Genomic DNA, 27,826 nt, shown 5'->3' with positions numbered 1-27,826 from the left:
CAAAAGTACATTCCAGCAATTCATCCTACATTTTAAAAATACAGGGGCAGGACTTTTATAAATTCACACAATAAGAGTGCTCAACAACTCGCAGATTAATATCTCCACCTCAGCTTTGTCTCATTAGTTAGCTCTTGATGTCATTTGCTTTCCCACACCACAAACTGCCCAGAAACACTCTTAGAAAAAAAGGTATTAAGCCGTCACTGGGACAGGGTGGTCCCCTCAAGGGTACATCTCAGCACCTTTCGTCAGGGAACAGAATTATACCATAAACCACTGAAATTACATTTTTATAAGCTGTATTGACTCAACACACCCCGTCTCATCTCCAGGCTTTTTATTGTTTTGTTTTAAAACATTCGGCTATAAAAAAGGTACAAATATGTTATTTTCACCAGGAAAAACTTATTTAAGGTGCATGATTACCAATGTTGTACCTTTGAGGGAACATTTACATTGTTTATACCTTATTGAAAAAGAAATGTACCTGCACAGAGCCTTTATTTCTCACAGACCAGCATGCTTTTATTGGCCCACTGGCTTGATAAAGTGAGAAATCCCTGACTGCTGGTGTTGTTGCTGACACTGTGCTAGGTCGGTTACAACTATATAACTGTATATGCTTTATTTATGATGCTGCAGGTAAAATTCTTTACAAAACTAAATTGCCAAAGATAACCAAAAAGAGAAATGGAGAAAAAAATGCCAGTGGGGCCTTCTGCTTTGCCACCAGCAGGCCAGTGGTCCACTTTTCTCTTGCTATCTGGATGTGACAGAAAATAGTAACTAAAACGTCAAAGCTCACCACAAGACAGATTCCTGCTATTCAATACATCACACTTCAAAGGATGAGGCTGGACGAGTGGTGTAAAGCAAGAGAAAGTGGCCTATATATATATTCACATTAGAAGGCGACAAGTTGCTCATGTAGCCGAAAAGTGTCTCTGGTGGGTGTGTTTGAGGCTGCTCTTCTCATAAGTGGGTATGTACACGGTCAAGCTTCTTTCAAATGTAGTGAAGAAATTGTAAAGATATATACAGGGCAAGTTACAGGACACAGTTTTATATTATTTTATTTTTTATTTTATTATCGACTTTTATCTCTGCTGTCATGAAAATGATGTAACCTGTAATAATGATGAAAATCTGTAATAAACACCACCTTCAGCACCACATCATGGAGGCTTGACAGCATAAAAAACAATAAATAAATAAATAAATAAATGAATAAATAAATAAAGTGTGTCCTGTGACTTGACTCATCCTATACTATATGTACTATTTTGTTTAAAATATGAACTGCTGTAACTTTGGTGAGTTTATAAGTTTCTCTACCTTTTTTTTTTTAATGATCAAATGTTTATTATTGATACAGCAAATCAACAAAAGACATGGCAACAAAATGAAGCACCCAATACCCCCCCCCCCCCCACCCCCCCCCCCCCCGTCACCCATAAACCCACTGCTGATCAAAAAAGAAAATAATACTAGAAGATAAATAAGTGAATAATCTATGACGTATCAAGTAATGAAAAACGGGTTTCACAGTAATTTAACAACTTTCTTGGCTGCGCTCTCCAAAGAGCTTGAGGTCCTCCCACTAGCTCCACGGATCCTCCACTTAAAAGTTCCATATTAATAATATCCACAAAGGTGAGGATCTCTACCATTTTTGTGATGCTATAGGGAAACTATAGCCAGACTGTGGCTCCACCACGTCACAGTTCAGAGTTGAGAAGCTGAGCAACTGTTGGCTCAACGTGGCTCTTCCATATGAAATGACTGGACGCTTGTTGATTTGTCGCCTGCTAGTGTGAACGTGTGGTGACACATCGCTGACATGATGAGCCAGATAAAGTGTGCTGGTAATATTAAGCTGCCAATGCCAAGAAATTGCCAATCAGGCCCAGATCGCAGCTGGACACAAATGTGTTTAGTGGGCTCCTACCTGGCTACCGTGAGTTAAAACAGCTGCTTAGATTTTGTCATAATGCGTGTGGTTGCCCCTTGTGGCTTAGGCACCTGTAAACACACCCCTAAAACCCCAGACCTACTACAAACAGTTTAGCCTCTGTTACCAACTGGGCTATTTTAGCAGAGAGCTAAAATAATCAATTGGTTCCTTTTTGAAATGTTGCTGAATGAAAAATTGCTGGCATACTGTAAATACAACACGAGTGGATTCACTTTAGCCAGCTGATAAAACAGCTAGGAAAAAAAAGGTACGACGCCGTCACTGGGGCAGTACCCCTTTTGTGACTGTGGTGGTACCCTCAGGGGTACAGCCCGGTACCTTTAGTCAGGGAACATAACTGAACCTGAAACTGAGGTTTTCTAAGCTGTACTGACTCCACACACCCTGTCTCGCCTCCAGGCTTTTACTCTACTGCGTCGTTTTAAAACATTCGGTCATGAAAATGGACCTGGAGAAACTCATGTAAGGTACACCATTGGACCGTAAAACCACTGTTGTACCTTTGAGGGTGCACTTGCATTGTTTGTACCTTGATGACTGAATCATGTAACTGCATAGTGCTTTTATTTCTAACAGTGTATAAAGCTAACATTCTTACCACAGTAGTGCTCCCAGTAGCATGACCGCACTTCTTCCTTTAACTTTTGTCTGGCTGGGAATGCATGAAAGCCAACATTTGAGCCGTTTGAGTGCCGCAGCACCCTACGTTACCAGAACATTTCTACCGTTATTTAACGCTACTAAAAACTTACCCAGGAAAGAAGTGGGACTGTCTGCGGAACAACGGTGACCATCTCCAACTTGGATCTTGTAGCTGAGTGAGCCATCGAGATCTTTCAGTTGATATTCCCTGAAAGGAGCCTCAGACATAACTGCCTGCTGCTGTTCTCAGTTTGGTCCGTTTTCTATGATGTATGGAAAGCTTTTCATTCCACCTGGCACTTCTTAAATCATTCCAACAAAAATAATAGCCCTACATCACATAATAGTAGTGAAGGAAAGTGCAAGATGAAAGAAATCTACAACTTAGAAAAATGGATTTAGCTAAATTTACAGCCATCAGTAATAAGCTAGAATCATTGCCAGTAAACAGGTATGTCATGATTGTTTATTGTCCCATCTCCCTTAAGCAGTATAATCATGTATAATCATCTTGCCTTTTTACAGCCATGTACGTGTTTGTTTCATAACGTAGACGAGAATCCATATTGTTACCTTCAAGGCTTTACATGGTCTGCCTCATGCTCTCCGATCTTCTAATGCTGGACTCCTCACAGTTCCCTCAATCAGACTTTCTACTATGGGTGGCAGATCTTTTAGTGCTGCTGCTCCCAAACTCTGGAATTCTCTACCTTCCACTCTTTGTAATTGCTTTTCTCTGTAATTGTACTTTATTTGATTTGATACTCCGTTGTCGACTACATATGATGTTGATATGCCTACTAGGCTACTTCAGTAAACAATGTATGGCCCAAGTTATACATCATGATGCTCTGGACCAACATTCTGGCAACAAATACTGTCAGACATTGGCTTTGTGGCATTTATGCAGAATCTTCATAGTCAGGTCATTTTTGCTGGGAAGTTACACCATTCTGAGGTCGTTTTACAGCTTGCAGGCTAAATGAATGCCTGATAAGAGAATAGTTCAGCGTGTAACAGGTAGAACTCATTATTTTCCCATTATGGAGCAGGAAAGGCTGCAGTAAGCTTATCACAGCAGCCCAGGCAACAACAGCAGCACATTTAAATACCGCACCAAACTGAAATGCGTACTTCAGAAAATATCACACTTACAGTAGGGCTTCGGCTTATGCAGAATTACTTTTGAATAATGGACAGGGCCAATTTCGTCCAAAGTCCTGTGAAAAGTAATAATGTAAAGACAAAGCCATTAACAGCCTGTGACAGATGGCACATTGGAAGCTCTGAACAGCTGTATGTTATAAAATAAAATGCACACCTTGTTAGTTGCATAAATGCAACTTTGTTTCTAAAAAGGTTGTGCAAAACATGAATATAAACAGAATGCAATGATGTGAAAGTAATTTAAACCAAATGTTCAAATGAAAACAGTACAATGACAACACACCAAATGTTGAACTGAAATTCTATTATTTTTGAAAAATGTGTTTTGAATTTGATGCCAGCAACAGGTTTCAAAAAAGTTAGGACAGGGGAATTTTTACAAATGATTCTTCATTGCCTCTTTTAACCACAATCTCTAAGCATTTGGGAACTGAGGACACCAATTGCTGTTTTGAAAGTATAACGTTTTCCCATTCTTGCGCAATATGGTTTTTAGCTGCTGAGCAGTTCAGGGCTTCTTGTAATGCACCAAATGTTTTCAGTGGTGACAGGCCTGGACTGCAGGTAGGTCATTTTAGCACCCAGACTCTTAATACAGAACAATGCTGTTATAATATGTGCAGAATGTGATTTGGCATTGTTTTCCTGAAATAAGCAATTCCTGAAAAAGACGTTGTCTGAATGGCTGAGTATGTTGCTCCAAAACCTGTATATCACTCAGAATTAATGGTGCCTTCACAGACGCCCATGTGCACTAATGTGCCCCCCTACTATCACAGATCCTGGCATCCAACTGTACATAGATAACAAGCTGCATGGTCTCTCTTCTTTAGCATGGAGGACATGATTCCCAAAAAGAATTTCATATATCTATTCGTCGGGCTATAGGACACTTTTCCACTTCACCTCAGGCCATCTAAATTGAGCTTGGGCCCAGAGAAGGCGGCAGTGTTTCTGGATCCTGTTTCCATACAATTTCTTCTTTGCATGGTAGAATTTTACCTTGCATTTGAGGATGCAGTGACAAACTGTGTTCCTGAGCCCTTGCCGTGGTTTCCACTACAGAATCATGTCTGTTTTTAGTGCAGTGCTACCTGAGAGCCAAAAGATCAAGGCCAGCAAGTATTGATTTTTCAGCCTCAAACAAAGGCTGAACTAGAAACATAAAATAGAAGGTAACCAGAAGACAAAAGACACTTCCACTGTAATTATGAAGAGAAGGCAGACATTACGTTTCACTGGTTTGCTCTTAGTGGAGCAAACACCTTTAGTACGGCTTGGAGCCGTTTGCAGCTCAAACCTTCTTGTGGGTTTTTTTTTTTTTGAGTAGCTTTGAGGCAATTTCTCTCTTTTGTTTTTTTCCAGCCCTCTTTCCTTTTCATTTTTCTTTTAGTTTAAATGCCTACCTGGGCTGCATACCATACCTGCCACCCCTCTACAAAGGTGTGGAAAAAGGCTGCTGGTTGCCACAGCCTTAAGTAGAGGAGTCCACAGGTGCATGAGTTTGGGCCTAATTAGCCTGACTGGGATTCTGGGAGTTCCCTGAAGATATGGCAGCTTGCCGCTGTTGCCCTCTGCTGGCAGCCGGTGGCGCAGGCTGGACCCTTACAGATGATTGGTCAAAATGTTATACAAATACAGCCATTTTATTTTTACTGTTTCTCTTTGGGTACTATATCTACAGAGACTCTTATCCATGCGGTAAACTTACAATTTAATCTGATCCAAAATAAGCAGACGTTTTGCTTACTGGTAGAGCAAAGTGTGCTCAAGATTAAATTGTTATCATTTTTAGCATGAGACCTTGGCTGTTTACCAAGTATGACTCTCAGTCTCTCTCTCTCTCTCTGTCTCTCTCTCTCTCTTTCTCTCTCTCTCTCTCTGTCTCTCTGTCTCTCTCTCTCTCTTTCTCTCTCTCTCTCTCTCTCTCTCTCTCTCTTTCTCTGTCTCTCTCTCTGTCTCTCTCATTAGATATAAACCCTTTGCTCCCTCATTCCTGAGGCCTAGTCCAATATTAATTGTCAGATTTAGCAGCTTGGCAGCGACAGTGGCGGAGATGAGACAGATGTTTTCAATTACAGCCTGTTGTAATCACCCTGCTGTGGCTGTGGCACTGTTGCTAGCTGGCTTTTTGCTGATTTTGGGCCAGGCGTGCCTGACTTTCACACTGCTATGCGCCTCCTCCAGTGTTTTTGACAGGGTGATTAATCTGCACTATACAGGAGGATTACCTCTGCTATGCCACAGCGCTGCAGACACAGTAGAGAGCTCTGTTCATCCACAGTTAATGATCCAGCCACATAATGAAGCTCTTGTCTACCTCTCTAACGATGCACGAGTGGTGGGTTTAGAGGCCTGTCTAAATGGCATGCCACTGTTTCTGTTTCGCCTAGCCAATAGGCAATATTCACACTGGCTTTTTGTGTGGGTGGGAGAGTACACAATACAAATGGCTGTATAAACTTTTACATTTAAAAGGCCTGAGTTTCAAAAACTACCATCTGTTCCCACTCCATACGGTCCTTATGTGGAAACTAAGCTGCAAAATTTCCGTTTTTGTAATGTTATCAGTGATGTCATCCTATATCCACAGTTTAGCCCTTCCCATTCACTCGAGTTATGTGGAGTGTTTCGGCCTAAACTGCCTTATGAACACGCCACAAAACGTGGAAGCCAGAGGTCAGAGGTCATCTGATTATGTCAGTCACAATAACAAAAAATTTACCAAAAAATTAATTGTGGCTGCTTTTGGTATATACACAAAAATATAGACCATAATCCTTTTATTTATGCCACACGATTGAATTGAATCTGTGTAGAGTCAGCATATACAGATTTTATTATCTCAACATAAAATGCATTGGTAATTTATGCGGACATGGTTTCACTTTGTACGTTTTTTAGCTATAAATGCATCCGTTCTTTAAAATCACCTCCCCTGCTGTGAGCTTAGTGAAAGGTGTTAATGCTTATGAATATAGATGTGTGTGAATGTCTGCCAACAGCACAACTTCAGCAAAGTCTTCATATGATCAAGATAAGCAGGGAAAGTTTGATTAGCTGATATTACTAATAGACAAGGATGTTGTGCACATATGACCAGCAGTGATGCACCATTAATCATATTTTTATTGTCAATATGAGTTGTAAATGGCTGCGATTAAAGAGTAAATTATATTGTATGCAGGCTGACAGTGATGTAATTAGAGTGGGGTGCCTGCGCTCGAAACCCACTGTAGAGCGAATGACTTATCCACTCTGTTATAAAACCAATTGCAAAGCAGGTAAAATACACTGTTACAACAAACTTGCATCACTGTGAGGAGCTTTTGAACTAATTGAATATACTTTACTGTTTTTGTAGGCTTATATAGTTAATTATAACTGTGGTGCAAAAGATTTATATTGAATAAAAATTATATTGAAACTAATATTTGAATAAATACAGGTAACATTGATGAAATAGGTAGTGCTTTTATGCATGTTAGTGCACCAAACCATTCCTCATGGCTGCCCAGTATTATTTGTAGATATCATCCAATACCTGGTTAAGCTAATCAATACTTCATTGTGTTATATCAGCTGTGCTGCTGATGGAATCAATCAAATCCAGTGTCTGAGATCATCCAGATGAAAAGAAAAATTTAAATTATTTTTACTTTGCACTATGCACAATAGTGAATGGTGCATTTGTAATGTTTTTCTTTGCTTGGATAGGTTATTAACACAGAAAAAATCAGGGTAATTGTTGCCCACCCAATTAGAGCCACTTTTTTAATCACAGTTTATCGCTCATCATTGCTTGATAGAAAAATTGTTTACTGTGATTAGAATAATAAAAAAAAGATCAGTTAATCATTGCTGTATTTTGTCACTTTGCATTTTGTAGCTATTATATAACAAGCCACTTAAGCCCATGCATTACAGTGCTGTGAAGTGGAGCCAATAAGCGGTTGCTTATTGCTTTGTTATTACATTTTTTGTTTTCAAAATGATCTCAAGGAATATAAATCTATCATGTAGTGTTTCAATTTCCCTGGGCAAATCTTCATTTGTCACTGAGATCCAAAGGCCCGTTAAGGAGCTCAGTGTGTGTGTTTAGAGGAAATCCTCCCCATAACATGACCTCACACACTTGGAAAATGAGTTGAGAGGACAATGCCTGGATTTTCTCCACTTTCCAGAGCTGTTTTCCAGGAAAGGAAAGCGATAAGAAGTGGAGGAAAGCATTTTTCCACCAAAACACACACATGCCTACATGCTTATATACATACACATACATCTTATACTGTATCATAAGTGCAGGATGTAAAGGATCACCTTTACAGGAAATGTGCAGATGGCAAAGTGCATAACTGCAGCATTGTGTCCACAATTGCTCTGCATATGATGTCATATGATTGTGTGAAAATCTTTTAGCAATAGCATATGATAGATTCGTGACATTAATATTATACTGACATGAATAAAAAGACTTATGGTTTAAATTCCTCCTTAAAAAAGAGGTAAAAAAAGCTGTTAGGTTTAAAAATTAAGCATATTGCATGCAGTGCAGAAAAGTTTACTGTAAAATTACAGAATAGTTGGTTTTACAATATTACAATAGTTCCCAGCAACCCGCTATTTCTAATACAGAACTCATATGTGCTCTAATATGTGTTCACAGCTGTCTGTGGACCCTCATTGTGCAGTACAGTATCTAAAAATATACATTACATGGCCAAAGGTATGTGGACACCTTATTATTGAGTTCAGGTGTTTCAGTGACACTTACTGCTCACAGGTATATAAATTCATGCGCATAGTCATGCGGTCTCCATAGACAAACGCTGGCATTAGAGAAAGAAAACTAGCACTTTCTCATCACATGGTATTTCAGTCCATCACATGTTAGCACTAAGATAAATGTGTTGTCTTCACGGCATGCTGAGCCCGTTCCTTTTGTCTTTCGCCCTGTCAGTGATGATGTCTGAAGAAGTCAGAACAGCGCATTAGTCAATATAATCACACATTCATTCATGATCATCAGGACAACAGCTGTTCAGGCATCAGTTATACGACCTCGCAGCAAGTTGCAGCGGTGGCCCTCTGCTCTGTCCAGATGTTTGCCCATTGACATCTAAAGCCATCTTTTCCATGGGTCTGTGAAAACACAGAAACTTCCCCCCAACTGGCCAATAGGCAGCGATGAGCACAGCCTGGTGTAACAGTGAGTTATTTATACTGCTGTGCAGATGTTACACATACATTTTCACACTGTCTTAAAATAAGAATGTGAGAAAAAAATAGATGATTCATGCAGTCATGCAGAACACGCCCTGAATAACTAACTACGCAGAAAGGAGATCCAGTTTTTGAGTTTAGTGCATGAGTGTGAATCTTTGTCCAGACGATGATTCACTGAGGATTCTTTTGGGAATGTTTTAGTGGAACATTCAAGTTTACATTGTACAATAATTCAACTTGATTCAAATACACTATACTGCCAAAAGTATTTGCTCATCTGGCTTCACACACGTATTAACGTGAGTGAGATCCCATTCTTAATCCATACAGTTTAATATGATGTCGGCCCACCCTTTGCAGCTATAACAGCTTCAGCTCTTCTGGGAAGGCTTTCCACAAGGGTTAGGAATGTTTATGGGAATTTTTGACCGTTCTTCCAGAAGCGCATTTGTGAGGTCAGACACTGATGTCGGACGAGAAGGCCTGGCTCACAGTTTCCGCTCTATTTCATCCCAAAGGTGTTCTGTCTGGTTGAGGTCAGGACTCTGTGCAGGCCAGTCAAGTTCTTCCACACCAAACTGGCTCATCCGTGTCTTTATGGACCTGCTTTGTGCACTGTCATGTTGGAACAGGAAGGGGCCGTCCTCAAACTGTTCCCACAAAGTCGGGAGCAGGAAATTGTCCAAAATCTCTTGGTGCTGAAGCTTTAAGAGCTCCTTTCACTGGAACTAAAGGGCCGAGTCCAACTCCTGAAAAACATCCCCACACCATGATCCCCCCTCCACCAAACTTTACACTCGGCACAGTGCAGTCAGACAAGTAACAAGTCTCCTGGCAACCACTTTGTTATAATACCGTATTACAGTTGACTGTGAAATATTTAGTAGCAAGGAAATTTCACGACTGGACACCTGCAGAGGTGGTGTCTGATCACGGTACCACGCTGGAATTCACTCCTGAGTGCCACCCATTCTTCCACAAATGTTTGTAGAAGCAGTCTGCATGATTTGGATGAGTGAGTGAATACTTTTGGAAATATAGTGTATGTTAGAACATGATTCAGTGCATCATAAATTTTCACACTTCACCACAATTCGATTTGATTGCGATTCTTTAGGAAATTAATCAGTTCGTTACACTTACAGTTGACTGGGGCACATCTAGCAGACCAGAAATTTCACACAATGCATCCTATGACAGTGCCACATTTAAAGCCACTGAGCTCTTTAGTGCGACCCATTCTACTGTCAATGTCTGTCAGTGGAGATTGCATGGCTATATGCTTGATTTTATACCCCTGTTAGTGTGACAATGAGTGTGGCTGAAACACCTGAACTCAACAATTACGATCTATCATACTATCATACCATGCTGGGAGCATCGTCTTAGCACTAGTTTAAAAAACACTAACAACAGCATATTCAGCATCATCAATATTGTGATAATTGAAGTTATTTACTTTTTTTCCCAATGTTTCTATTGTGTTAGGATGTAGTAGCATTAGACACATATAGACTGTTCACACATTGCAGGATGTTCACACATTGCAGGATGTTCTGTCCATGAGCTAATCAAAGCATACTGGGGTGTAGGAATGGAGTACGCTGCTTGCGTGAGTCTAACATTATAACATCAAATCAATGCAGTTGGATCACCACCTTCAGACTGATACATCATGTGTTATTGCATTTTTACACTGATAGTTTGGTGGGTGCATATCTGCAGTGTGAGTTTCCCCTCTTTTTCGGCCTGTCTCGATTTAGACAGTTAGAGAGGAACACGTTTCCTCAATTGCTCTATCTAAAGCTCATTTCCTCTCATTGCTCCAGATCTGGCTGCTGGGTCACTCTGAGCTCAGGTCAGAGACTATCAGAGGGCCACTGCAAGATTAAAAACATGAGCCCATAGTTCCATGTACTCAGTTCCATGTACTCAGTTCCATGTACTTAAGGTCTAATTTTCTTTTCCCTGTTTTTAAATGTTTTCTCTTTTTTAGGTTAAACTCTGTGTAAAAATATGAAGCAAAAAGACTAAATTTACTTTCGATACTTAAGTGCATTTGAAGCCAAATACTTTAGTATTTTTACTCAAGTTGAGGTCTAGAGTAAGGAGCTTCTACTTTTACTGGAGTGATATTTTACCTTGGGCGTCTCGACTTTAACTCAAGTACATGATTTGTGTACTTCGTCCACCTCTGCTTAAACTAGACTGCCCATTCTAGCAACGAGTAAAGAGTCAAAGGGTCACTCTGAGCTCAGGTCAGAGACTATCAGAGGGCCACTGCAAGATTAAAAACATGAGCCCATAGTTCCATGTTCTCAGTTCAATGTACTTAAGGTCTAATTTTCTTGGGCTTGTTCTTCTCTGAGCATATTTTTACTTCTATCCAGTACATTTTTGCGTAAAGCAATCTGCTTGTTTTTATTGTTTTTATTCGGCTTGTTTCGCCGTTTCAACTTATCTCCTTATTCCTTTTTTATGGGGTTTGATTTCATTGAGTTCTGTTAGTTGAGCTCCTGGGAAGATGGGAAGAATGCTCTGAGAAACGTCTGGTCCTCTGCTGATAGAAGAAGTTCCACTACAGTCTTATATTATCTTACCCTCATGGTAGACAGAAGCCATGTTATGCTGGAGATTCATTCTCAGTCATGTGTTAATCTCTGTCGTGTACGAAGATAAAGGCAGCAAAGACTCACACTAAACCATCATGAAACACACACTACAGTGCCTTCGGTCTCATATCTAATATCTTATATATCAGGGTGGATAGCATGTAGCTCTGTTGTAGAAAATACCTTCTAAAAATGCTAAAAAGAGGCTTAAAGAGTTCAGATCTCATCAAATCATCAAGCGTAATCACATAACTGCAGATTAACTGTCTGACCCCCTGATGTACCCACTGAACTTAAAGGAATAGAAGAGAGCAGGGCACAACCCAACACATCTTAGTTTTTGCGAAATAGCATTAAAAATATTGAAGCTGGAATGATCGTGTTTCTATACAAACAACATATACATGTTTGCTACAACCAAACACTTGAACGTTGTTTCTAGCACCTACAATTCCACAGAAAATGATGGGACGTGCGGTGTTACTGTTTACTGTTTACCCTATTGAGTGGGTTTAGTTGTAACAGACAGGGTCAGTTTAACCCCTGCTAGAAAAGTCTGATGATTTAGTGCAAACAAAGTTAATTCAGTATAATTTTATGCTGTAAGAAACGAATACATTTTCCAACCAAAGTGCATTATATATTATTTATCTATAAGACAGACAGAGAGATCAATTGTTGGATATACACACATCAAATTATAACCGGTGTGATACTGTGCGTCAAACAATGTCAGATGTATTTTTGGTGCCATGAAGGACAGCAAATAAAAAATCAGTGAAATATGGAACATTGTTTCTGAATAATTGCACCTTTATCAGCTGTTAATGTCAGTTTCACTTCAAATTTACTTTCGATACTTAAGTGCATTTGAGGGTAAATACTTTAGTACTTGTACTCAAGTGGAGGTCTAAAGTAAGGAGCTTCTACTTTTACTGGAGTGATATTTTACCTTGGGTGTCTCTACTTTAACTCAAGTATATGGTTTGTGTACTTCGTCCACCTCTGCTTAAACTAGATCGCCCATTCTAGCAATGAGTAAAGAGAAGTGTTTCTTAGTCTTTCTCCAAGAAGCAAATGGCGCCAGAGCTTAAAACATGATAGTTTAATTGATGCGCATACCAGAGAGACTCATATCTCCTGATGAAAAACTACCATAGACAGAGCACACGGCGGTATTTACCCTAACAAGCAGACAGTGGGACTCCCACTGCTAAACACTCTGTTGTGAGAAAGTAAGTAAAGGCGATTATAGCTGACCTCGCTTTCAGATCGCAGAGCAGAGCGCTGTAGATTAGCTCTGTTGTCCTTCAGGGACATGCTCTCATATCTGGAGTCTCAGGAGAGCTTTTATATGCTTGGTTTGCTGGATCTCAAACTGCATCATAATGTGTCCTTGTGCTGAGGGCTTGTTGAATCAAATAGCACACAAAAAAATAAACCTCTTAAAGTTTTATGAAAGCTTTCATTGTCATATGAAAACCTTTTTTCACCACTTAAAACCACTTTGCTTTGGTCAAAAGACGAACTGAAGCCAGATATCTTACTGCAGCCGTCTAACTGTTGTAACCATCTTCAAATCATCATTATAATTAAGAAAGAAAGTTAGCAAAATACCTAGCTGGTTATCTGGATACTTGACCTTTGTCATCATTTCTCTGGCTGAAAAAATAAAAACTGTCCATTTTTTAGCTGTTAAGTATAGAACGACTGTCATCTACGGTTTTCTTTGATAACCTTGGTGAGATACAGCTCAGTAGTAGTTACAGCTCGGTGGCTAGGCTAGCGTCAAAATTGGCTGTGCCAAGGAAAACTGTATTTCCTGTAGTTTCTAAAATATTACTTGTCATTTGTTGGAAGATTGATTTTAATATGCATTTTCTCCTTTTTAAAGACGTAGATGAGATTAAGCACCAGTTATATTAGCGCTGTTAACATTGTGACCCCTGGTTCCTATCACCACCACTGTAAAGGGAGCTCTGCCTGAAAGAATAATATATATACAGCTCTGTGCAGAGGTATTAGGCCTGGTGAGGGAAGTTCACTCATCCCAAAACTAAATAATCTTAAAATGTCCATTAACATCTCATGTTATCATATATGCAGAAAGGAGAACTTAAATCAAAACCTATTTTACAGTCACTGGTGTGGTATGAATATGGCGTAACACCAGTGGCGGCGACTCCAGTGACATTCTGGTTAAAACTGAGGATTTTGTAAATTTGCTGATTTGTTGGCGGTCAGATGACCTTGTGGGACTATTTAAATTCAGTAATAAAAATGGCATACGGCATTACTTTGACCAAATTTTAATGACTCAAATTCAACGTTTTTTCATCACATTTCTGTTTATATCCATCCATTTTCTAAGCCGCTTCTCCTTCTGGGTCACGGGGGGGGGTTTGCTGGAGCCTATCCCAGCGGTCATCGGGCAGAAGGCAGGATACACCCTGGACAGGTCGCCAGTCCATCACAGGGCAGACAGACATACACAATCACTCACACCTAGGGGCAACTCAGCACATCCAATTGGCCTGACTGCATGTCTTTGGACTGTGGGAAGAAACCCACGCAGAGAGGACCCCGGTCACCCGGCCGGGGAATCGAACCCAGGCCCTCCTCGCTGTGAGGCGACAGCCCCACCCACCGCACCACCATGCTGCCCTTTTCTGTTTATTTGCTGAACTGAATAAACTAAAAAAAATGAAACATAAAATATAAAATATGCCATTCACTGTGCGCAGACCACATTTAATATTTTATTTATTTCTTTGATATGATAAATCCAGCAAGTATAAACGATCTGCATTGAAGTGTGCAGAAGTGTGTTATGTGCTAAGGTTGTGTACTCATTTTCACTACGTCAGCAAAACATGTCAAGTAACTGGGGCACCCAAATATGGTATATGGCTGTGTATGATGCAGGAGTTATAGAATACCTAAAAGTAAAAAGGGGAAAAAGGTTATTTTTTTCTGTTTTTATCTGTGTGCTGTGATAGCAAGCTTGCAGTTTAATATAAAGTTTATTATTAATATAAAGTCTTTGTTTTTTAATGCATTGATTTCTGGTTATTATGGCCTACATAGCAGAATCTAACATCAGCAGGGATTGCTTGTTTGTCCTTCAGGAATGGCTTATAAGTGTCAAACAAATGTGTTTGCATTCTAATTCTAAGTGACATTGATTCCAGTGTGTACATCGCTTTCATATGAATAATTAAAGACATTCATTGTCTCTTACCTTGCTTACCTTTAGCAATCATTTTTATAGTTTACATGTTAAATGCATTATATCAACACCCCTTTTGCCTCAGTGTAGGCTGTATGACTCAGAGACCTTTGCTAAAGAGCCGTGGCTGTGTTTATTGCTTTTCATGCAGAGTAACGGTTTGTCAATACAGAACATCATGCAATGCACAAGCAGTTTATTAGAGCTGCTGACTGCCCCTTTAGATGGTCATTACTGTGTCTGTGTTGCTTATCATACTAATTAATTGCAGGTCTTGAGCCAAAGGCAGCTGGCCTGGTGCATGTCCCTTTCTAAACTTTCTTCCCTTCCTTGTTTTTCTTTGTAATTGTGATCACAGAGCCGGTGAAAGGCAAGCAGAGGCCTTGCTCTGCTGAGGATGTGGACAGCCTAGACAGGAGGCAGGGCAGTAGGGACGAAAGGGACCACCTGGACCCCTGGTCTCCTCGCACGGTGCCCCGCAGACACACAGTAGCTATGCAGCCACACAACGTTGAGCGCAGGAGGGAGGCCTTTCTGGAGCACCTGAAGCAGAAGTACCCCCACCACGCCTCCACCATCATGGGCCACCAGGAAAGGCTTCGAGAACATGTAAGCATTAAATTAATGCTTTGAAGTGCATGAATGGCAGGTTTAATATTCAGCTATTAATATGAAGACTTAGCATTCACTTTTCTTAACCCTCTATTGCACAATGTTGCCTCAGGGCGACAAACTAATTTTCCTCACATTACAATAATGTTATACATATTTAAAGATGACAATAGGGTTAACAGTCAAGAGTAGAGTTTGAGTAAGTCAATAAAAGCATATGCTTGGTCATGCTGTCTCTTAAGGGGCACATCTTTGTTATGGCGATTTGCAGAAATATGTTTGTTGTCTAGGAGCAACACTGCAGGACAGTGGAATGGATTGAGCCAGTTAACAAGTCAGGCCTCAACACTTCAGGGAACACAGGTCTATATCATTTCTCCTCGTTGTTGCACTGTGTTGCCTCAAGGCAACATACCCTAAAAGGACCTCTGCAAATATATTTTAAAAAAATATGTTTTTCAATTTAATATTCAAGGATCATTTTACGCAAGAAAAGTGCTTTGAATATATACAGTAGTCCATCTGTTTCTCTGATACTTTGTTACCCTGTTCTTTAGTGGTCAGGACCCCTATGGACCCTCACAGAGCAGGTACTGTTTGGGTGGAGGATCATTCTCAGCACTGCAGTAATACTGACGTGGTGGTGGTGTGTTAGTGTGTGTTGTGCTGTTACAAGTGGATCAGACACAGCAGTGCTGCTAGAGTTTTTAAACACTGTGTCCACTCACTGTCCACTCTATTAGACACTCCTACCTTGTCAGTCCACCCTGTAGATGTAAAGTCAGAGACGACAGCTCATCTGCTGCTGTACAGTTTGTGTTGGTCATTCTCTAGTCCTTCATCAGTGGTCACAGGACGCTGCCCACAGGACGCTACCCACAGCACGCTGCCCACAGGTCACTACCCACAGGACGCTGCCCATAGGATGCTGTTGGCTGGATATTTTTGGTTGGTGGACTGTTCATCAACCATGAACACACAAAGAACCCTTTGCATTATTTAATGGTTCTTTGCATTGTGAATGGGTTCTTCAGGTTGATGGAGAATGTGCTGTAGATGGGTCTACTGTACATAGACCCTTTTGAAAATAGTTCTATTGATTCTGTTGTTACAATGTCAAGCTTGTAAAAAAGGTTCTATATAGAACACATTCTATGTCAACCTGAAGAACCATTTCACCACACAAATTATCCTTTGAGTGTCCATGGTCCTATAAAAACCATTGTCTTTACTAAAGAACCCTTGAAGAACCATCTGTTTTAAAGAATGTAGTAACTTAAAGTTACAAAAGTCAAAAGTACAGTATTTGTCTTCAAATCTGCTTAAGTATAAAGTAAAAGTACAAAAAGAGTAATTCTGGCTCTGATGTCCGGTTATCATTTTTATAACCAGACTGGCTTCATGAACTCATTTCAGGTGAAAGTCCTCCAGCGTCTCTCTTGGTAAACCAGTCTTTTAATAGAATGTCATTAATTAGTGACGCTGACGTCTATTAAAATGATCAAAAGCTCAAAACACTGAAGGTAAACAGTTTCCATCAGGGAGAACCAAGTGGCTCTGAAATCATTTTTTACACACAAGCAAAGTTTCAGTTTCAGATTTATTTACAACTTAGTTCCAAGTTTAAGTTGAATAAAAACTGGCTTTAAACTCAGGATCACAGATGAGCTCCTTTACTATGTTGATCTGTAGGCCTCTGTTCATAAACATAAACCAGCCCAAACTAATTTACTATAAAATGAAATGGTGTTTGTAGAAATTCAGAAAAAAGCTGCGTCAGTCTCGACTGCATATGTGGACATATTTCTATATTGTGCTCTATTTACACAAAGTTAGGTTAGTTCATCATTTATGTTGAACAGACTCTCCCAAAGTTTTACGCTGCTGCGCTGACGTTGAACCGTGTGCTGCACTGGGTCGGTATGACCAACAGGTCAAAACCAGCTCTAAACAAAGTGACCGCTGGGCCCTGATTGGTGCTCTGGCTTTGTGCTTCTTTCGTTTTTGATATGTTAAGTTTTTATCCACATAAGCCAAAAGAAATGACAGATTTGACAAAATGTAGCGGAGTGAAAGCAAAAAATCTTGGAAAAACTTCAGTACAGATAAACAAAAAAACTACTTTAGTACAGAAATGAATTACATTTACTTAAGTTACTGTCCACCACTGACAAAAATGATCTAAAAAGAGAAGAATAGACCCAAACAAACTCCTTATGCTGGTTGACGCTGGATGTACTAAGAACCTCCTTTATTCCACTGGAGCTGCTGCACATTGACTGGAGTGAATGAAGCAATACGTTTACATTAACGGTTCTTCCTAAAAGAGCTAATGCTTGATTAATGGCTTTCACGTGCTCTTGTGGTGCTATTGTGTGCCTTGATGCAGCATTAATGGTTTCCTCCTGATGGACTGCTGGAAATTACATTTTTATGGCTGTTCATTTCCACTTGACATTTCCAGTGCTTCCTCCTTGCTTGGATAACCTTGAGTGGTAGACATGCTCGGAATTGGTTGTTTCATTGCAACCAATACAAAACTCATTTCAGTTCTTTTGTGTTTCTGAATGTGTGTCTGTGGCCGTGCGTTCAACTCATATGTAAAAGATTCTGTTTTGGTTATTGATGGTAGCCTCTTAAACCACCAGTGGTTCCAAAATGCACTTCGTCATGTTCTCCATAACGTTCATATTCCATAAGCTCCATTCAGAAGCTGGGCGTCGTATGAGGCTGTAGCTCTTCTCTCCAGTCTAATAGACGGTGATGTCATTTTAAACCCTTATAATAAAAGAAGCTGAACTCAGTTTGTTTTTCTACTGAAAGTCGACCCGTTTTTCCCCAAATCTGGGCTCTAAACTATAAACAGACGGTGTCTCTTCAGTGATCTGCTCTGGAAACATCACTTTTAGAAAATAACACAAAGAGCTTCGGAGATTTTTGGCTTTCAGCAGTAAATTGTGAGCGTATGGTGATATGCATGATCATAAAACTCAATTTTCTGTTAATTTGAGGGAATTTTTACAAAATAAATAAATAAATAAATGCAATAAAAATTTGCATTTCTTTCAGAGCATACATAATTACCTAAAATTCGCTGGAAACATTTCAGAGTTCTGTTGAACTTGGCATGCATTAAAGCGGAAATCCACCCATTGTTTTTAATCTGCACAGTTCAGTCGCTGACATGTAACCAAAGTCATTGCGTGGTTTGGTGTGAAGTGGTTCAATGTAGAGAAACTTACAAACTCTAATTTCTTCCCAGTTGTGTTGATAGGAACCAGGGGTTGTGATGTCTTCAGTGCAAATATAGACATTGTGTTTACTACCCACAATGTCCAGACAAACTATACGTCTTCAGAGTTTTTATCTGTAATGTTGATGTTGGTCAAAGATGTCTGTCAGGGAGCTTCCAGGGGTGGACGTCTGGTTCCTATCACCACCGCTGTGAACAGTTTCTCTAGGATAAAGCATTTCACACCAAACCACTCTGAACGACTTCCCTTACATCTTAACCACGTCGTTGTGCAGAAATTTTGGGTGAGTTTCCCCTTTAAATACAGCTAACATCAGATTTCTGCTGTCGCTCTTAAAAAAGATGGTGCTACAAACGTGAAGGGCATGATTACAGCTCCTTACAAGTTTCTTCAGATCGATGGAGAACGTGCTGTAGATGGTTCTATATAGCACGAAAAATGGGTTCTTCTACTGTTACGTTGTCAAACTTGTAACAATAGAAGAACCCTTTTGGGTACTCTATATATACTCTACTATAGAGTACTTGGGTGCTCTACTATAGATCCCTGTTTAAACGGTTCTACATAGAACCGTCTACAGCACACTCTCCGTGAATCTAAAGAACACTGTCATGGTATAAAGAGTCATGCAAGTGGTTCTCACCAGAACCATTTTCCTAACTAAGCCTTTTCATTACACTTATTTCAAGAATGTACATCATTACAGGTGAGGCCTGTTGTGTTTTAACACAATCAACATTAAATCTCAGTGTAATGACAGGCTCTCGCCAGAGGAGGGAGCACTATTGCACTATTAAGTAACAACACTTTTTGTTCTGCTATTCTAAATCAGAGAGAAACAATAAGAAACAATCTAAATGAAAAGTTTAAAACAATCAGATGTCAGCGGTTTGGCTAGTTCACGTTCAATGTACTTAAGATATTAACGCTGCCCCTCTGCTTTGTTTGCCGGGTGACTGCACCATTTTTAACCCCCACAACCATCACACCACCCCCATCCTAACGGCTCTCACTGTAGCCAAGAAAGTGAGCTTTAAACACTGGAAGACCAGGAAATCCACCTGGGTAAGCACCCTACACTATACCAACAAGAGCTTTCTAACACAACCTCCGCCTACTGGTGTAAAATTATCAAATGGTAAGTCGCTCTGGATAAGAGCGTCAGCCAAATGCCATAAATGTAAATGTAAATGATGGAGTGGGCCTCCCAACAATGTCCGACCCTTCATGGGAGCCGTTTATTAAAAATATTGACCTGTTAGCACCGTAATCCATCCACCTCTGTCTAAGCCTGTTGATCAATCCCCTTAAACATGGGGCCATGGTTAAAAAAAACAGAGGCGCCCGACGCCAGTCTGTGAGTTTATTCAGCAGTTGTTCTCTGCAGTCTCTGTAAATGTAGCTGTTACTGTAGGACAGCCGACCTCAATAATTGATCGATTGATTTTGAGAAGCGACGCTGCGTCTTTTTTGCATATTTTAATGCTAGATCAACATAAAAATTCAAGCTGCTTCTTGCTTTTGTAGGCCGATGCTTTAGAGCCCCACTGGTGACATCCTGTATAAATAAAAATAATGCGTGGCCACGACTTAGTAAAATGTGGGAATGAGATGATTTAGTCGTGGCTACAGCTTAGTAAAGCATGGGAACGATCTCGTTTCCCACGCCTTATAAAATCAAGGCCACAACTTAATCATGTCATTCCCATGCCTTACTAAGTTCTGGCCACAAACTTAATCATCTCATTCCCATGCTTTACTAAGTCGTGACCACAACTTAATCATCTCATTCTTACATCTTACTAACTCATGGCCACACATTAGGATCTTGTTCCCACATTTTATTAAGGCGTGGCCACATGTTATTTGTATTTATACAGGATGTCATCATCAGGGCCTCTTGGAATGCATACCACTGCATCACAATGCAAAACGTCTGTGAGGGAGCGCAATGTCGTTAGCTTCTTTTTTAACCAAGGTATAAATAAAAATAATGCATAGCCACGACTTAGTGAGGCATGGGAATGAGATGATTAAGTTGTGGCCATGACCTAGTAAGGCGTGGGAATGAGATGATTAAGTTGTGGCCATGACTTAGTAAGGCATGGGAATGAGATGATTAAGTCGTGGCCATGACTTAGTAAGGCACGGGAATGAAACGATTAAGTCGTGGCCGCGACTTAGTAAGGCATGGGAATGAGATGATTAAGTTGTGGCCACGACTTAGTGAGGCATGGGAATGAGATGATTAAGTCATGGCCACGACCTAGTAAGGCGTGGGTACGAGATCACGGTCTACTAAGGCGTGGCCACGCATTAGGATCTCGTTCCCACGCTACACTTAGTCGCGGCCACTACTTAATCATCTCATTCCCGTGCCTTAGGAAGTCGTGGCCACGCATTATTTTTATTTATACAGGATGTCACCAGCAGGGCTCCGTAGCTCCGCACTTTCTTTTTTCCAATTTTTGTGCTTCTCTGTTATCCGAGTTTACTTTTGCCAGGTCCTCTTCTGCTCTGACGTATAAACGCGTGTCTCGTAAGCAGGAGTGAGCGCGAGACCGAGCGCGAGACTGAGCAGGTTTTACAGGTGAGTGGTTGTTTTTTTTTTTTTTAAACCTGGGCGTTTCGGCTCAGTGGACGGAGGCGCGTGACGTCACGGGCTCCGTTTGCAAGAGAATCTGTCCGAACAGCGCAGACACGGTCCGGAATGATCTGGGAGTAGAGCCGCAGGTCTCGCGCTCAGGTACTGGTCAGCTCTTTCCTAGCCTTTTAAAAACGTCCCTCAGCCCCGCCGGCAGGACGCGGCGCGGGGAGGAAGTTGGGGAGAGTGTGTGAGGGCGAGTCTAATGCGTGGAGCTCAGCTTCACCGTGGCCGCTTTAGCCCTCTCTCCGCGGGTTTGCTCGGGTTTACAGCGGTCGAGGACCCCGTCTCTGAGCTCGGACCGAGGCTGGCCGGTGAATAAGTTGCATAAACTTTGACGCGAAGGTTGACCGAGTAGACTGATGGTGAGTGAAGCATTTATCGCGCATGTGTATCAGCGTTAGCGTTCACTGGGCTGATGGAGAGGAGCTTGTTTATTATCAATAACCTCGTGTTGCTGAACTTCCACTTTAATCTGCTATCTTATCTCCACCGCCTGTGATCGGTTTCCTGCGAAACGCTGCACTTTAGCTTCTGTTATCGATATCAGCAGACGTGACCTACTGTACTGACCGCAGCTGTGGTCTCCCTCATCACTCTTTACGCTCAGAGTTTGGAGCTCAGTGAAGACTTTTCTGTGGTTTCTGTTCAGACTACAGCTTTTCAAAGGAGATGTTCACGAAAAAATGCAATTACGAGACTTCAGTAGTTAAAAACGGCCAGTATAGCTAAACACGAATGGCACAAACTCGTTTAGTGCTGGTCCATGCTGGATTGTGCTGATCCATGTAGTTGGACTGGTCTGTGCTGGTTTAGTGTTCGTCCATGCAGCTTCATGCAAGCCGGTGCTAGTGCATATTGGTTTATGCTGGTCAGGACTGAGTTAGTGCCAGTCCATGCTGCTTTATGCATGCCATTGCTAACCCATACTGATCTATACTGGTCAGTGTTGGGTTTGGGGTTTGTGCTGGTTTATGCTGGTCAGTGCTGGGTTTGGGTTTTATGCTGGTTTATGCTGATCAGTGTTGGGTTTGGGTTTTATGCTGGGCAGTGCTGGTTTTTGGGGTTTGTGCTGGTTTATGCTGGGCAGTGCTGGGTTTAGGTTTTATGCTGGTTTATGCTGGTCAGTGTTGGGTTTGGGTTTTATGCTGGTTTATGCTGGGCAGTGCTGGGTTTGGGGTTTGTGCTGGATTATGCTGATCAGTTTTGGGTTTGGGTTTTATGCTGGGCAGTGCTGGTTTTTGGGGTTTGTGCTGGTTTATGCTGGGCAGTGCTGGGTTTAGGTTTTATGCTGGTTTATGCTGGTCAGTGTTGGGTTTGGGTTTTATGCTGGGCAGTGCTGGGTCTGGGGTTTGTGCTGGTTTATGCTGGGCACTGCTGGTTTATGTCAAGGACCTGTTCTGGTCTCTGCTGTTTTTTTCTAGGAGAGAAACGGGTGAGGAGTTCTGATCATCATTTTTGGTAGGCCAATCTTCAACTTTGTGAAGAGTGAGGAGGTTTTCTCAAAATGTAGGCCTCCTGCCAAGACACAGTGGCGTAATCGACAAGAATATCAGCCCCCCCCCACTACCCTCCCCTCCCCTCCCGTCCCACTCCCTTAGACCCCATGGTGCCAGTCCATTTTCTCATGTGCAATTGCTTACAGGGAGCTCTGAGCGATATTAGTGCCCACCCGTCCCGTGGGAGTGCAGCCCCACATATTTTCCAATATTCTTCAGAGCCAGCGGGACGTGGCTGGGGAGGCATGATTTATTCTAGCCTGCCTGAGCTTTTCAAAGGTCTGGCATTAGCCCAGCACAGATGAGCCACGGTCTTCTGGCCATTCCTCTCCCCGCGATTAGAGAGTGCAGCGAACCGTACAAACTGCTGCCCAGATACCCGCTGCTTTTCTTTTAAAGCACTCGCCTGACCAAACATATTACACGTCGCCAAATGATGAGTGAAAGCCAGTAGCAACCAATTACCATGATCTGATTAGCTTAATGCCAATCGATGTTCGCTTGCTTGGAGTTGTTTTAAGCGATGTTTTAGCGTTTGTGGTCTACATATTCTTCTAACTTTGCGATGCCTTTACATTCTTATAATAATGAGTGTCTGAATGATAAGCCATGTTGGTGAGGCCAAGTACATGCGACTACTACTACACACTTCTTCAAGGGTTCATTAGTAAGACAGTTGTCCTGAACACTCAAAGAACAAGTTGTGTGTGTAAATGGTTCTTTGCATGGTAAGGGGGGTTCTTCAGGTTGACAAAGAATGAATTAAGTGACCCTTATTAGTCCCACAACGGGGAAATTTCACCTCCGCATTTAACCCGTCCGTGAAGTGAAACACCACATACACTCTAGTGAGCACACACACACTAGGGGGCAGTGAGCACACTTGCCCGGAGCGGTGGGCAGCCCAATCCGCAGCGCCCGGGGAGCAGTTGGGGGTTAGGTGTCTTGCTCAAGGACACCTCAGTCATGCTCTGTCGGCTCTGGGGATCGAACCGGCGACCTTCCATTCACAGGGCCGGTTCCCTGACCTCCAGCCCACGACTGCCCCTGTGAATGTGGCTTGATATAGAACTTTTTAGATAGTTATCTATGTAGGATGTTTCTATATAGAACCCTTTTCAAAGAGGTTCGGTATAGAACCATATACAATACATGCAGTCGATCTGAAGAACCATTTCACCATGCAGAGAACCAAATGGTTAAATTTTTTTTCTTCATGGTTCTACATAGAGCCATTATCTTTAATAAAAGCTCCCGAAGAACCGTCTTTTTTTTAAGAGCGTAGTTACTCAGACTGTAAAGCCCTGTAGAGGTTCTTTCAGGTAAGGTGAAGTGCAGCTGCTAATTGTTGACTTGATATTTGAAAAGTGCTAGTTTACCCAGTTTCCCTCATGTGGCTCTCCTGCATAGAAGGTGGTTTCAGGTTGTAGGACCTGTTGCCCAGTCCTTTGTTTCATTAGGCGCTACAGGCGAGGACATTTATGCATGCAGTGAACTGAACCATCTGTCATGCGTTATAAATCTCGGCAGGGTTTGATGTGAAGTTTAGCCTGGCTAAGACAATCAAGGCTATTATTCTGTGGTGTGTCGTAACGCATGAGCGGCGGGGTAACCCATACTGCGCCAGCACCTGCACAGAGATAGTATCTAGCACCGTTAGCACCTTCCACCTCTAGGAGTCTCCGGCTCTCTCTTCCTTCAGTCTCTGCCCACAGCTGGCTGGGAAAGATAATGATGAGAGCATTATTTTGGATTAGACAAGACTTGTACGTATTATGCAGGTAAACTCTTGATGTCACAGTGACACAATACCACAGTGTTTCATAATCACAGACTTTCTTGGCACACCGCATTTAGATGAGGAAATATTTCAGCATGTTGGAGCCGTAACAGATTTTGATGTCTGGGTACACTGATAGGCAATAATGTTAGGGCCACATAATATATAGGTGTCAGTTTTGTGGTTTTTTTTTTTGGATGTTATTTCCTTGACAAGTTTTATTGCCTTATTGTGAGAGACTGTAATTCAGCACAGAAACCGCCTCAGTAACCTCAAAGGCATTGCATCTGCACTTTGGATGAAATATTGCCTTAAAGCTGTAATCCACACACCCACACACACCCACACTTGTTTCACTATCTTTTTTTACATTGTCAGCATCATCTATATTATATATATGTAAGTAGCTATGTAATAATAATGATGTGCCATCAGTGGAGGACGCAAATCCTGTACTTGAGTTAAAGTCGAGACCCCCGAGGTAAAATATTCCTCCAGTAAAAGTAGAAGTTCCTCCCTTTAGACCTCCACTTGAGTAAAAGTACTAAAGTATTTACCTTCAAATGTACTTAAGTATAAAGTAAAAGTACTAAAAGAGTAATTCTGGCTCTGATGTCCTGTTATAATTTTTATAACCAGACTGGCTTCATGAACTAATTTCAGGTGAAAATCTTCCAGCGTCTCTCTTGGTAAACCAGTCTTTTAATAGAACGTCATTAATTAGTGACGCTGACATCTATTAAAATGATCATAAGCACAAAACACTGAAGGTAAACAGTTCCATCAGGGAGAACCGAGTGGCTCTGAAATCACTTTTTACACACAAGCAAAGTTTCAGTTTCAGATTTATTTACAACTTAGTTCCAAGTTTAAGTTGAATAAAAACTGGATTTAAACTCAGGATCACAGATGAGCTCCTTTACTATGTTGAATTTGAGCCTGGTGTTCTCACTTCACACTTCTTTTGTTTTTACGCACACATAAACCGAAAGGAACGGCAGATATTTGGTTTGAAATGTAGTGGAGTGAAAGTAAAGCATCGCCCAAATGGAAATACATCAGTGAAGTACAGATACAGGAAAAAAACTACATAAGTACAGTAACTAATTACATTTACTCCATTTCTGTCCACCACTGTGTACCATACATCATATAAAGGACTGTGAAAGAGTATTTGCTCCTGACCCAATTTCTTCTATGGTTGCCAATTTGTCACATTTAAATGTTTTGGATCATTCAAGTTATTTTAATAGGGGATAAAGACAACAAGAAAAAAATATAAATGCAGCTTCTAAATGATTCATTTATTGAAGATAAAAATTATTTTACAATCTATATCACCCATGTGAAAAGCAGTTGTCTACCCAAGCCTAATAACTGGTTGTGCCACTCTTTGCAGTAACAACTGCAATCAAACATTTGTGATAACTTGCGATGAGTCTTTATTATTATTATTAAATAATCTGAAAAGTCAGGTGGCACAACCAGTCTATGTCAAATTCTGATGGTTTTACCCTTTAAATATTTTAAACAATGATTTTTTTTATTTAGTAAAGTCAGGACCCTAGCACACGCACACACGCACGCACACGCGCACACGCACGCACACGCGCACACGCACGCACACGCGCACACACACACGCACACACACACACACACACACACACACACACACACACAAACAAACCCAGACTCTTTCCTCTCCCTCTAAATAGCTCAGGCAGGGCTAACCAGCTCCCTCAGACAGCTTCCAGCACACGGCTGCACAAGCCATGTTAATTAGCTACTGCAAGTCCAGGGCGACACGCTGAAATGATAATAGCTGCATCTCTCTCTCCAGTGGGTGATGGAGGAGGTTTGGGGGTTTAGTACTGTGGTGGAACATCCCTGGCGGCTTGTCAGTCAGCTGGCTCTAAACGTTTTACTGGCTCACACTTCTGTATGTATAGAGCAAAAGCAAACTAATTCTAAGCGATTAGGAGAGTTTGGTCAAATGGTTATGTAAACATGAATTGTGACTGTTCTTAATACATAAACTCACAAACGTTGCAACTGGACCTTAAAATAGAAGAAAAAAGTAGGATGTTGGCCTTTGAAAGCCAGTATAACAGCATTCATGTCAAAAATAGCACTGATTTTTAGCTCTACTAGAAACAAATGACACAACTTAGTTAAATATGTTTATTCTGGAAGCTAATGAGCAGTTATTATGAATGTGTTTAATGAGTTTGGTACAAGAAGATTGCCTGTGGTCATCGTCGTCTCTGTGTTACATGTGCAATAGACAGAGATCAGGTTAAAAGTGCTGGATTATTCCTTTATGTGGAATGCAGGTCATCTTCTGGATTCTTTAAATTGTTTCTAAATACATCAAAACAAAGTTTTTTTTCTGTAAACGTGATTGTGTTTTGATGACGAGGAGTTCACAGTGTTTGACCCTAATTTTTCACAGTGAAATACTGTATTCATTGTTTTATTGTAAAATCAACTCATCTTAAGACATTTTCTTTAATGATACAGCAAAGTACTAAAATTATTGTTGAGCTATACGGCCTAGAATAATGGGATATGGCCATAGAGAAGTAACCAGGAGCTTTTGGACGTTTTGTGCAAATTTTTAAGCTAAACTGAAATGAATATTTGCATTTTACATTTACATGCTTTGCTTTCTTCCTCTATTTTATGCTTATACAGTGCAGAACAGGGTGAATAAATATTTTCATTGATATATTTTAGTTTACATTTTTACTTTTAAAAGTTTATTGCAATTGGCTTGGTAAAATTTTTCCCCATATCCAGTCATTGAGCATTCTTTTTACAGTTGATATGTAAAAAAGGAGATTACTGTATTTTAATTCTATCTCATTTCAGCTACATCACGGTAATCTTGTGGTTCAGTTGATGTCAAAGTATACAGTTTTTATTCATTTACTCTTAATATGGTACAGCAAATTACCATGGAAATAATGAAACTAGCACCCTGAAATGTACTGTAATTTTACAGTAAGAATTTTACAGTGATGAGTAAGTTTCCCAGAACAAAACAGTCCAGTTCCAACAAGCTGTATCAGTTTTGTGAGAGATTCTTTTATTCTTTTAGAGTAGCAGCCCTCAGGAAGCAAAGGATCATTAGCATTATTAAAGACATACATAAAGACAGCATTTTTCAACCTGATCTCTATC

The 27,826-nt window shown here is 40.8% G+C and overlaps 1 protein-coding gene across 8 annotated transcripts in view; it reads left to right on the top strand.

The window, feature by feature from the left end:
* The window catches only part of LOC108414336 (sickle tail protein homolog), a 131,304-nt gene that overhangs the window by 45,786 nt on the left and 57,692 nt on the right, over nt 1-27,826 (top strand). For 6 of the 8 annotated variants that reach the window (XM_037531068.1, XM_037531069.1, XM_037531074.1 and 3 more), the window contains one exon: nt 15,213-15,463. In XM_037531068.1, coding sequence (XP_037386965.1) covers nt 15,213-15,463 — 251 coding nt within the window. Of the gene's footprint in view, nt 1-15,212; nt 15,464-21,356; nt 21,467-21,487; nt 21,730-27,826 lie in introns of those variants that run through there. The other 2 variants (XM_037531072.1, XM_037531071.1) reach the window with 2 other exon arrangements.

The sequence above is a fragment of the Pygocentrus nattereri genome, chromosome 19 (genome assembly GCF_015220715.1).
Source record: "Pygocentrus nattereri isolate fPygNat1 chromosome 19, fPygNat1.pri, whole genome shotgun sequence".
Lineage (NCBI taxonomy): Eukaryota > Metazoa > Chordata > Actinopteri > Characiformes > Serrasalmidae > Pygocentrus > Pygocentrus nattereri.
The sequence above is the reverse complement of the archived record's forward strand: the minus strand, read 5'-3'. Positions and strand labels throughout refer to the sequence as shown.